General features: G+C 24.1%; 1 protein-coding gene across 5 annotated transcripts in view; it reads left to right on the plus strand.

The window, feature by feature from the left end:
- Positions 1 to 13056, plus strand: part of LOC105846647 (1-phosphatidylinositol 4,5-bisphosphate phosphodiesterase eta-2) — an 83418-nt gene that overhangs the window by 61642 nt on the left and 8720 nt on the right. For all 5 annotated transcript variants that reach the window (XM_065801267.1, XM_065801265.1, XM_065801264.1 and 2 more), the window contains exons 11-20: positions 1541 to 1661; positions 1740 to 1825; positions 2114 to 2196; positions 3858 to 3941; positions 4097 to 4181; positions 4354 to 4536; positions 4896 to 5003; positions 9122 to 9183; positions 10426 to 10470; positions 12071 to 12161. In XM_065801267.1, coding sequence (XP_065657339.1) covers positions 1541 to 1661; positions 1740 to 1825; positions 2114 to 2196; positions 3858 to 3941; positions 4097 to 4181; positions 4354 to 4536; positions 4896 to 5003; positions 9122 to 9183; positions 10426 to 10470; positions 12071 to 12161 — 948 coding nt within the window. The remainder of the gene's footprint in view (positions 1 to 1540; positions 1662 to 1739; positions 1826 to 2113; positions 2197 to 3857; positions 3942 to 4096; positions 4182 to 4353; positions 4537 to 4895; positions 5004 to 9121; positions 9184 to 10425; positions 10471 to 12070; positions 12162 to 13056) is intronic.

Consider the following 13056-nt stretch of genomic DNA (forward strand, 5'->3'; position numbering starts at 1 on the left):
ATAAAAAGAATGTGTATATATATATAAATATATATAAATATATATATATATATATATATATATATATATATATATATATATACATATACATATACATATACATGCACATATATATACATTTACATTTACAAACAGCAAAAGTTGCTGTACAAGACGAAAAACAATTAATTAAATAATTTCAATTTAATTTAAAACAAAATAATACTAAAAAATACTAAAAGCATACTAAAAACACACTGTATATATATTGAAAGAAAACACCATACAGATAATTTTTTTAAATTATACTTTTTCCGCACCCTGTATATATGTATGTATATATATATATATATATATATATATATATATATATATATATATATATATATATATATATATATATATATATATATATATATATATATATATATATATATATATATATATATATTTATATATTTATATATATATATATATATATATATATATATATATATATATATATATATATATACATAATATATATTATGTAAAATTAAATAATAACACCTGATAGTTAAAGAAACATGACTCCGAGTTTCATGCCTATGGTGATCACCAGATATTACAAATAATCTTAACAACAACAAAATTAGTTACAAAAATACTATGCAGTTTTGTTTACTCTGCTTTGATGACAATAAAGTTGTTTATAAAAAAATTGTTTTCATGGTAACATTTTGATACCAGCTCATTTTTTTTGTTCAATAATTTCAATTTTGAATATTACACTTTTTGTTAACAAAATCTGTATGGAAATTTATCAGGTTGATCCCCATGTGTAATAATTTTTAATTTGTATTGTACTGACTGGTTTTTGTTTTTACATTTGAATATAAGAATAAAATTTGAGGAAAAATATTTAGCATAATTATTATATAGAATTATTAATTATTTATAAATAGTCTTCAAATGTATCTTCATATTAATGTTAATAACTCACATTGTTAATAGATAATGATATAACTCACATTTTTAATAAATAATGAAACCCACATTCATAATAAATAATGATTTAACATCAATTTATAATTAATGATATATAGTTTAAAAAGTTTTATAATTTAGTTATATTAATTGTATTATTATGTTAACATATTATATTAGCAATTGATATAATTTAATGGTAGTGAAATTAATAGTTAAATCAATTGTATAATTGTTTGTAATTTTTATTAAACAATGTTGTTTATCAAACAAAAGTTCTCATTTATTATGATCAGTTTAGTTTTTGTGATATTTTAATTCTCCACAGTTTGCAATTCATCTATCCACAATTTGAGATACATCCATCCACAGTTGTTATCCATAACTTTACTTTAAGAAGTTTTCCAAGTTTTTGCTATTCCATATATCCAAAAAATTTTTGATTTTGATGACCAAGAATATCTTTATGGTACACATTGTTAAACTTTTTGTTGACCACAAACAAAAAACCTTTTTTGTACACATTATTTAATTAACTATTTGTTGGCCAAAAAATGCATTGTGGCTATGCGCTTTTTTTTTTTTTTTTTTCTAGTGGACTGTTATGATGGAGAAAATAATGAACCAATTGTCTATCATGGTTTTACTTTAACATCTAAAATTCTTTTCAAGGATGTAATTGATACTATTGCAATGGGTGCATTTGTACAGTCAGAGTATGTTTTAATTAAAACAGTTGTTTTTTATTGGTAACAGCAAACCTAGTTACTTTTTTTTGTTTTTGTTTTTTATAGATATCCGATTATTTTATCTTTCGAAAATCATTGTTCACCCGAGCAGCAAATTGTCATGGCGCAGCATTTAAAAGGAAAACTAGGAAGTATGGACAAATTGTTTTAGTAAAGATATTTTTAAACTTGATTGAGACCTTTCAAAAAAATGTTTATTTCATGACAAAAACTGTTGATCGATATGAAACTAATAAAGCTGAATTTTTGAGATCAAAAATGTTTTTTTGTGTTTAAGTAAATTTTTTTTTTTTTTTGCGCTTTATGTATATATTTAGTTTAACTGATTTCAGAATAATATTCCATTTTTATTTTAATAGTTAAATGACTTTTTGTTATTATTTTACTAAAGGAAAATTCTATTTGTTATATTTCTTTAGAAATGCTATTTGATGGAGATGTGGATTTAAATGAAACTAAGCTTCCTTCACCAGAAACATTAAAAGGAAAAATTTTTGTAAAGGTTTGTATTTATTATGGTTGATTATGATTATTATGCTAATTATGATTGATTACGTTTATAATGCTAAATATGAATAACTTTGATTATTATGTTAGTTATTTAATAATTTTTCTTATTGCCATATAGTTTGAAATTACTAAATAGTCTATTACAACATATAATATATATCAAGCCTGTGTACGGAATATTAACTAATGCAACTAAAAATGGTTTTACAGTAAAAATGATTTTATATAAGAGTTATGTTTTACACACATGATTGGTACTTTTTCATATATATATATATATATATATATATATATATATATATATATATATATATATATATATATATATATACATATATATATATATATGTTATTACAAAAGATTTAACAAAAATCTTTTATAATAACAAGCTTTTGACATAGTTCCTCAACAGAAACTCTTACATTGCTACTTCAACTATTTTGGTGTTACTGATACAAAGAGAAATAAATTCAAGAGTTTTTATTTTTAGTACAAGATTTGCTTTTTATAAAATTATGTTGTTGGTGTCAGTCAATTAATTTAATAAAAATGTTTTTAATTTTTTCTCTTATAATATATTTTAAAACTTTGCAAGAGATTCATGTCAATGAAGTAAGTCAATTATTGCTGGCAGCTGTTTTATCATCTTTTATAGAGAGGTGTTACATTTTCTGAATTGAATTGAATTGTGTTTTGACTGGTCCTAAGTGATATTTTAAAAATCAAAAGAGTTAGTGGTAAAGCATATTATTTGCTTTACCACAAACTCTAATTTTTATTAAGGGTTAGTTAGTTATCATAATTCTTAAGGACTATTGGACAAACTCCAGGCTCCAAGTGATTGGTTTTATTTAATTAATCAAGTTAAAAACAATCATCAGGTTTAATGTCTTTAAATTTGATCAAATCAATTAGTTCAAGATTAAAAGGTGAAAAATCTATCAATAGTAAAGAGATCTTTAAAGTACTTAGTGAGATAATTTACAATTTTAATATGTGTATTATTTTGTGGTAAAAATCTTTTATGATGTTGCTTTATTATTTTATAAATGATTTATTATATATTAAAATTAAATATATAACTTATTTTATACATATTTATATGAAAATATATTTAATATATATTTATATATAAAAATATCATATATGCTTTTTATTTTTATTATAATAGTATTAATTTATAAATTTATTAATGATGTTGCTTTTAAATTTATTGTAAGATTTACAGAGTTGGTGTTTTATTGCAATAAACGCCAACACTGTAAAAACTCTTTAGATTTAAATCAGCATTTTAAAACTGAGTCAAGAAAATATATGAAGACAGTTTTTTAGTTTTTATACAGTTTCAACCTAAATCCCCAAAAGTAAGTGTGTGTATAAGGGTTATGACTTCTTTGTAAAAAAAAATTTGAATTTTGGTTTAAAACTAAAGAAAAGTTGTTTGGTTTTATTTATTTTTTAAATTAAATGTCACCTACCATGACCCTAAATTACGTTGTGTCTTATTTATCACTGATATTTTTTTTCTTTGAAAGTATTTCAACTTAGGCCTCAAGAGAAAAAGTTCATCTATTTTTTATACAGAAAGATAGTTTATATTGAAGATACTAAAATATAAAAGCAATAAAAATGTATTTTTTATAATTTTTTAGGCAAAAAAAATTCAAAATACAGAAGTTACTGATGAGGATGCTAGTGAAACAAGTCTTAAGAATCGTCAATCAAAACCTAAACAGGTAAAATATTTTTAGAGCATAATAAATAATCATGGTAATTCTTTTAAAAAAAAATATTTTTTGTATTTCATTCAATAAATTTTTTTTACAGTAATTTAAGTTATTCTCAATTTATTTGTTCAGTTAACAAGTACAAAATTATTTACTAAATCTAGAAAATTAATGTGGCTAAAGAATTTTCTAATATTATAAATTATGTGGAGTCCATTACTTTTAAGTCACTGGATGAAGGACTTGCTAGTATGCATTTAATTTTTTTTTTAATAAAAAAATATAAATGTCTTTAAAGTTATTTTTTTAATTTTATCTTTTTATTATTTTTGTTTTTTAGTTTTTTCAAATTATTTTTTTATAAATTTTTCTTTATTATCTTTATTATTTTTTATTACTATTTTGCTTTATTATAATTTAGCTCAAAAGTATTTTCAAAATGTATCACTTGGAGAAAAAAAACTATTGCAGCTTGGTAAAGATGAACCTAAAAAGTTAATTGAGTATAGTAATAAATTTTTGGTGAGAACATACCCTAAAGGCTCAAGAATAGACTCGAGTAATTATAACCCAACAAAAGGTTGGGTGTATGGATGTCAAATAGGTAAGATTATGATATTATTTGCTTCATTGTTTTTTAAATATAATTTCTGGGCAGCCCTCGAAATTAGAAAAAATGAGGTCAGAAATCAATTGCCAACCTTGACACGGTTTTACCATAAAACATAGAAACCAGTTCAGCAATTTTTTACCAACCTTTAACACTTTTAGGTCAGCATTGCAGATTGCTGACCCTAATTCCGAGGACTGTCTGGGTGAGTCTAATTTGTAAGATTAAGTCTGATTAAGTCTGATTTATCTATAGGGTGAAGAATTGGTGTTCAATATGTAAAATTTTACAACCCTTTTGTTGTTCTTTGACTTAATTGTTTAAGTAATTTAATTATATTTTTAAATTTTTAGTTGCATTGAATTTTCAAACCCCAGGTGAAATGATGGACATTAATGATGGCCTGTTTGCTTTAAATGGGAAATGTGGATATGTTCTTAAGCCTGAGTGTTTAAGAAGTGGTAATTATGAGTTTTATTTAATAAATTTGTATTTACTAATTATGAGAATATATTGTTTTCATAAAGATTTCATAAAAAAGATTGTTTTAATTTTGTTAATATAATTAACAAAATTAAAACAACCTTTTTTATGCTCATATTTTAACAACTTTAAAATGTATTCTACACAATAGAGTGCTCAATGTTCTTAAAAGAACAGAGCAATTATATATTAGTAGAAAATCACTTAACAAAAATTTTAATGAAATTAAAATGAAAAAAAATTTTGTTAAGTGATTCTCTACTAATATATATATATATATATATATATATATATATATATATATATATATATATATATATATATATATATATATATATATATATATATATATATATCTGTGTGTGTGTGTGTACACAGATATTATTATATATTGTTCCACAACTAATTTGGCTGTAGTAGCAGGCAAATGTTATGCTTCAAACATCTTTTATCTGACTTGGAATATGGGAAACTTACATGTTTTTTTTTAATAATTGAAATTTTTTAAATATTGAACAATCGCAATTAATTTGCTGTAGGAAAACACCAATATTTATGGCGATATTGACAGTATTATGTCTGTATGCCCAAGTACAATACTCACTAAAGTGCCTGCTTGATTTTTTTTGTCAACTATAACAACTTTTTACTTCCCTTATGTACTTGCCATAATGAGTAAAAAGAAGCAGAAGCTAGTTTATGCAAGCCTCAAATAAAAAAATAATGCATTTAAGTTTATTGTTGTTAAATGTTTTTTCTGCTATTGGTCCTCTCGGTCAGACTCTGCAGTCATCCTTAGAAAAAATTTGTTTGAGTGACATTTCTATATAGATTAAAAAACAGAGTTAAATACAATGCAAATGTAAATGCATCAGTAAGAAAATACTTTACATTAGAAAACTATAAAAGTACGAAATCTACTACCAGTGACACTTGCGCATACCTACATCAAGTAGTTTGCACAGGAAAATTTTTTTTTAAAAAACTTTGAAATACTATTTATTTGAAACTTTTATGTTTATTTAAAGTTATGAGGGTTTTAAGTTTTTTAAAAACTTAAAACCCTCATATTTGTTCAGTGGAAGCATTGAGTATTTCAAGATCAAAAAGTGTTTCCCATTCATTTCACATTGAGAATATTCAAGTTTAATATTTTCAGTTAATTATATATTAAAGTTTTATTTTGCATTAGATAGAAGCTGTGAGGCAAGGGCTATTGCTCTTGATGTATTAAAAGCTTTATTGAAATTGATTTTTGATTGATGATGAAGTTACTACTATTAACAAAGTTTTTAAATCTATATTTAACAAACTTAAATATCTTAACTTGAGTCAAACAACTTACTCTCTGATATTTAATGTTGCTTTTGATCTATCCTTCATCAAGTGGAAGTGGCAAAGAAAGGGCTATTACTCTTGATATATCAAAGTGTTTTGATAAAATCTAAAATGCTGGTCTTCTCCATAAGCTCACTTTGTATAATGTATATGAAAAAGTTTTTAAATTATTGAATCATAACTTTCTAATTTCAATATTATTTTGAAATTTCTTGAGTTGCCAGTCTATCAAGTTATAGAAATTTATTATTATATTATATTCATATATTCTTAATCTTCTGATTTTATTTTCTACTTCTTTAATTCTCTTCTTTGACATTTTATGGAATAAAATTAAAATGATTTGACATTTGTTTGACGGGATAAACTAGTTATTAGTGCTGATCCTCATCGAAATGCCAGTAATAAAAGACGCGACTCTGAGGAGATGTTTATTACTTAATCACTACACAAATTATGTTTACACATTAGCATTAATGTTTTTTTTTCTATTCTGAGGCCTTTTATTGTTGTATGCATACCTTTTATTTTTGTAATCTATTTTTTGTTTTATTTATTTTTGTTTGATGATATATTTTTTGTATATCTTCATTCATATTAGTATTTATATAACAGTTTATTTTTTATTATTATTGTTAGTACTGTTTAGGTGCATTCTCTGTCTTATTTATATTTTAAATATTCCTCTATTAATCTTTATTTTTGTCTTGACAACTGTCAAAATATGCTTTGTTTGAAAAATAATTCTCCTTTATTCTAATTTACTTCATTTCTTCCCTCAGGTGTTCACTGCTCGTGTGTGACCATTCGGCGAATTTTATGTATGTCAGAATTATATATATGTCATAGTTTTTAAAAAATATTGAATTAAAATGATGTCATGTTTAGGCTACTGTTTAGACTAGTTCTTTTAATAAGACTCTCTCTTTTTAGAGAATATCCAAAAGTTTATTGTAAATATTGTTGGACCTGCTTTGGCTGCTAAGCTTCTAATATTGTCATAAGATTGCATCTCTTTCTCTTTTCTACAACTGTTACTATGGTTACTGCTCAAGCGATCATTACTTGTTTCATAAATCAAAACTTATTTTTTAATACTGATCTTTTTTAAAGTTCATGACACGAATCAAATGTTTTGAAAATTGGATCCAACACAAACACATTGAAACCACAAGTATCCTTCATCACTAGTTTCATTCCATTTCTTATCATTTGCTGCAGGATTAAAATATTGATTTCCCTACAGGCGTTTCATTAGTTTAATTGAAGGAATTTTAAATTTTGAGGCATATTTCAGAAAACTGTTTTAAAGAGTCCATTTGCAAAGTTCAGATCCAAAGCCAAAATTTTCAATTAACTATAACCTTAAAACTTAAAACTCTTCATTTAGCTAAGTTAAATCCTTTTACTGTAACTGTTGCTTTATGCTCAAGAAGATGTAATCATCTAGTTTTTCATCAAGAAGTTTTAATCATCAATTTTTGTAGTTTTTTCCACAAAAATTGGTGCTTTGGAATTCATTCCGGTTTTTATGTTTTCCTGGCATATGCAGATTTTTATGTCTTCTATTGGAAGATTATTTTGTACTCACTTTCTTTGCTCTTTTAAACATATTTAAAGTTCCCAAAGAATTTGATAATGTTTTTCTGGACTTTAAAGCTAAACTATTTTCACATTTAACTGTTTAATTAAAGAGAGTTAACAAGTTTAGTCATTAAACAATTAAGCTTTCTACGAGAAAATTTGCTATTATTTTGCTATTAATGGTACATCCAAAGTCAAAGTTCAGTTTGGCAAACAATTTATCTTCAAAATTGTTTGTAATGATGAGAGGTAATAAAACAACTAAATGGAGTTTTGTATTACACATTGTTTAATGAGGAATGACTACTACTTACCCTAATGGTATGAAAATGGATCCATAAACAAAAATATATTCCAAGATCTTGAGATACCAGTAATTGATGTTAGTATTGAAGATCTTTCACCCTTTTATGATATATTACAATTTATGGAAGTTTTAAAATGAGATTATACAATTATTTCTAAGTTTATACAGTTGTTTCTAAATGGCTGCATCAATAAACAATGCAAATGTTTAAAAATTAGTTTAGTATACAACTCATTATATACTAAACTGTTTTTAATCGAATTGTCATTCAGGTAGAAATTGAAAAAAAGTTGTTTTTTTAAATGCATTTTTATCAACAAAAAGAAAAAAATTTAGTAAACAAAAATTTTTTTTTTATTTTTTTTTTAATTTTGAATTGCAATGCGAAGTAAAAGTAATATAACATATGTAAAATATATGTATTAACACATATTATTCCATTAAAAAGAAAATTAGTGACTTTTGAAGACCATTGGTTAAAAACAGCTAGTAGCAAGTATGAAATTTTTATTCATATTTGTTAATATGCTTAAACCTGGTCTTCATTTTATTGCATAAATTTGTGTTTAATGTAGCTTTGGATTTTTGCATCTCACGAAATTTTTCCGTTTTATTTTTACTCTTCTTAAAAAATTGAAAAATTAAAAATTTCTGTTAATTCTATTATTCAGAAAAAGAAAGCAAAAAGTTTAATGCTATAGTAGTTTTAAAAATGCTAGTATAAAATGATAAAAATAATAAAAAATTAATTTTCAACAATGTAATATCAAATAATAAAATAAGCAATATTTTGCTAGTTTCACAAAATAAAAACAAACAAGGTTATGAATGAATAAATGAACTTTATAAATTTAACTTTATTTTCAGGTAACTTTGATCCACAAAATATTGATAAATCAACAAATGGTGTTTGCAAAGTTTTTATCAAGGTGAGATTTCTGTTTTAAATTTAAAATAGTTTTTTCACACTCTAATATAAACATATGGTATTTACAGAGGCGATTCCACAAATAAAATGAGAGGGGTGAATCCTTAAAAAGTTGAAGGGGGAGGGGTAAATCCTTAAAAAGTACCAACAAGCTCCTTAAAAAAAAAGGTCCTCAAAACTAAAATTCACCCGACTGAAATGTGACAAATACTCGACTAGCCAACTATGTTCCTCAAAAAACCGACTATAACTTGAAAATCACCTTCTTGGGGAGAAAGGGGAGTCTCACCCGACCCCTACTCCGTTAAACTGCCTCTGGGTATTTATTCTTCTAAGATGTTTCTATTGAGAAAGGCATATAAAAAATATTTCTATTGAAAAAGAGGCGTTTAAAAATGTTTCTATTGAAAAAGAGGTGATAAGAAATGTTTCTATCGATAAAGAGGTGTATAAAAAATATTTCTTTTTTAATTTGTTCTGTATATTTTTAATGCCAGCTTAGATATTTTGCTGTCAGAATTTTTACCAACATATTGGTTTAGTGCACTACTTAAGGTACAAGATTATGTTGAACGATTGTAGATAAAATGGTATTGGCCTGATACAGAGTTAAAATGGTTTTTGTTTGATACAGAGATTGTTAAAAAAAAATTGTTTTAAAAAATGATGAATGAAAAAAAAAATGAATGAATGAATAGAAATGAATTTAAATGTTTGAATAAAGAAATATTAGAATAAAAAAAGATTTAATTCTAATGAAAAACTCTTTTACATTTTACATTTTTCTATACTACATGCTTTGTTGGATTTAAGTGTACACTGGCCTAATATATTTACTCACTTCAAGTTTTAATACTACACACATACACACACACATACCTATACATATATTTACTATTGCTGCATATACTTAATTTGTTGCTGAAAGATTTTACTTTTTTTATTTTATTTATATATATATATATATATATATATATATATATATATATATATATATATATATATATAGTATATATATATATATATATATATATATATATATATATATATATATATATATATTATTAGTATTAGTTATTATTAATTAGTTTATTTAGTAAATTATTATTCAGTATATACAAAGTAATTATATTCACGAAAGAAATAATTTTAGAATTAATTTTTATTTGAGTATAGTATATTTATGCGTAACTTTCTTGTCTATTTTAAAATAAGAAATTTATAATTGATCACTTTTAAATAGATTATAAGCGGTCATCTGCTTCCAAAGGCTTCAAAGGATGAAACTGTAAGTTGCATTTTTTTTTTGAAAAAAATTAAAAAGTTTTTCCTAAATGTGTTGTTTTTTTTCAATAAAAATAAATTATATTTTTTTAAGAGCATCTAATTAGGAGAATGTCAAAACTCTCTAAATTTTTTTATTTAAAAATTATTTTGATATTAATCAATCTACTGTAGATTTAACTTACTTAACAAATATAAATCAATATTGATGTCTAAATTAAAGATCAAATTGAAGTTGTGTTTTATTAATTTTTAATTTTAATTTAAATTAAGTTTTTTTCATTTTTGACAAAGTGTATTAGCCACTTGATTTCACATCTTTATTTAATTCATACTTTATTAAAAGTTTTTTACAGATCCATGTGTAGACATAAACTTTACTTTTTTTTCAAATCTATTGGCTATAGTAGCCAAACAGAAATTAAAGAATGTAACTAATCTTCCTAAACTTTAAATGTATTTGTATGCTATTGTGCTACTGAAGTACAAATGTCCTTTTCAGTTGTCACAATTTTTAATTGGTACTAAGAAGTGTAGTAAATGAGTACCTGGAACTGTTTTGTTTTTACTTAACCATGTTTGTCATTTTTTTCACTTCTATAATACTTTATAAAAAATGTAATTGGTTCTTACTATATTCAATCATGATTTTTTTATTAGATTAAATTTGTTTGGCTTGTAGAGAGATCAGATTGTGGCAATGTCATTTTTTGCATGCTTTCATTGATACTTTATTAGATGAAGTATTAATGAAAGCATGCAAAGAAGTTCATTAATAACTTCATTAAATGATGAGTTGGCATAAGAATTTTTTTAAAATCAATATACTAATTATGTAATACTTATAATGGTACAACTATTGTTTAGTATTATTTACTATATTATAATACAACCCTCAGAATTTGAACAGAATGAGGTCGGCAATAAATTACTGACCTCATTTTTCCAAACCTAAAACTGTTAGAGGTTGGCATCAAGTCAACAAAAAAGATTTGGAACAAAGGGATTACCATAAAATATTGAAGCAAGATCGGCATTGCCAAATGCTGACCCTAATTCCGAGGGCTGATAATATAAATTAAATCTTATACTAAATCACATACATGTGTATGTATAAAACATAAAATTGAATCTTAGCTTTTGTGTATGTCATTTTCAATAAATTATGGATTTACATTAAAAATATTTAACAAATTATAAACTTTTACAAGACACTGTATTACAGTTCATCAGTTGCCATGACTGTGTTCTACAGAATACATGACTGTATTCTGCATGAATCTGCAGAATACATGGCTGTATTCTGCAATGTTTTGTTCATGGATAGCTCAACAATTAGAAATGTTAATTTAAATAGCTGTAGGTTTTGTCACTCATATAGGAATGCAAAATGTTTTCAGACTAACAAGTAAAGTTCAGATAATTTTAAAAAATACCAATTAGTAGAGTTGGCAAATATTTTTGAAAAATCATTCAGTTAAAAAAAAACTCCAGCATAGGAAGAAAAAGTAGTTGATCTAATAAGTTTTTTTTCTATCAATCTAAGTCCTTATATGCATTTTCATTATTTTGATTAAAGCAATTTTTGAGTGTGTTTATTTTAGATACCAGATCCTTATATCAGAATAAACATACATGGTATCCCTAAAGATGAAGTTCTAGGAAAATTTATCACAAAAAAAGTAAAAAAGAATGGTAATTTTACTAATATTTTTATTTTAGTTATAATCTTTTTTTGAAGCATGCACTTCCTCCTAAACTAGTATATACTTTTTAAAGTTATATTTTTCTTGTTCAAAAGATATTTTTGAGTGTCAATTTTGGTTGTACTTACTTTAGGCCGGTAAAAGATTACTACATCTGTTCAACAACATCTGTCAAGTGGTCCGAGACCATCTGTTCACTATTGTCCAAGATCATCTGTATTTTTCTTTTACTCTAACAACATCTGTCCAATATCATCTGATAATTCAATGACCCCCTAATAAAATCTTTAAAAAGATGTAGCTACATCTGATAATTTTTCTTCTAGTCAAATAACATCTAGAAGAATTTTCTCCAGATGTAGTTACATCTGAAAAAAAATCCTATATGTAATTACGTCTGGTTAAAATAATGCATTATTAGTTAATTTTCTTTCCAGATGTAGTTGCATCTGAAAAAATTCTTATTTGTAACTACATCTGCAAAAAATGTTATATAAGTAAAATTAACTTCATCTTAAAAATCTACAGGTAAATTTCACAGATGTTATTACACTTTGATAATTTAAAAGATGTAACTACATCTGTAGAATCTACAGATTAATTGCACAGATGTTATTACATTTTAATAACTTAAAATATGTAGCTACATCTCTAGAATCCACAGATGTAGTTGTATAGATGTTATTACACTTTGATTATTTAAAAGATGTAACTAAATCTGTAATATTCATTTAACTTTTGCACAGATGTTATTAGACACCAATGAAGTTTCAGATGTTGTTGGACAGATGTTATTATACCTCTTTATATTTACAGATGTTGTCGGACAGATGTTATTAGAAATAGCATAAACTGATGTTGTTACCCTGACCCCTTTAGGCCTA

Source organism: Hydra vulgaris, chromosome 07, assembly GCF_038396675.1.
Source record: "Hydra vulgaris chromosome 07, alternate assembly HydraT2T_AEP".
In the NCBI taxonomy this organism is placed as follows: Eukaryota; Metazoa; Cnidaria; class Hydrozoa; order Anthoathecata; family Hydridae; genus Hydra; species Hydra vulgaris.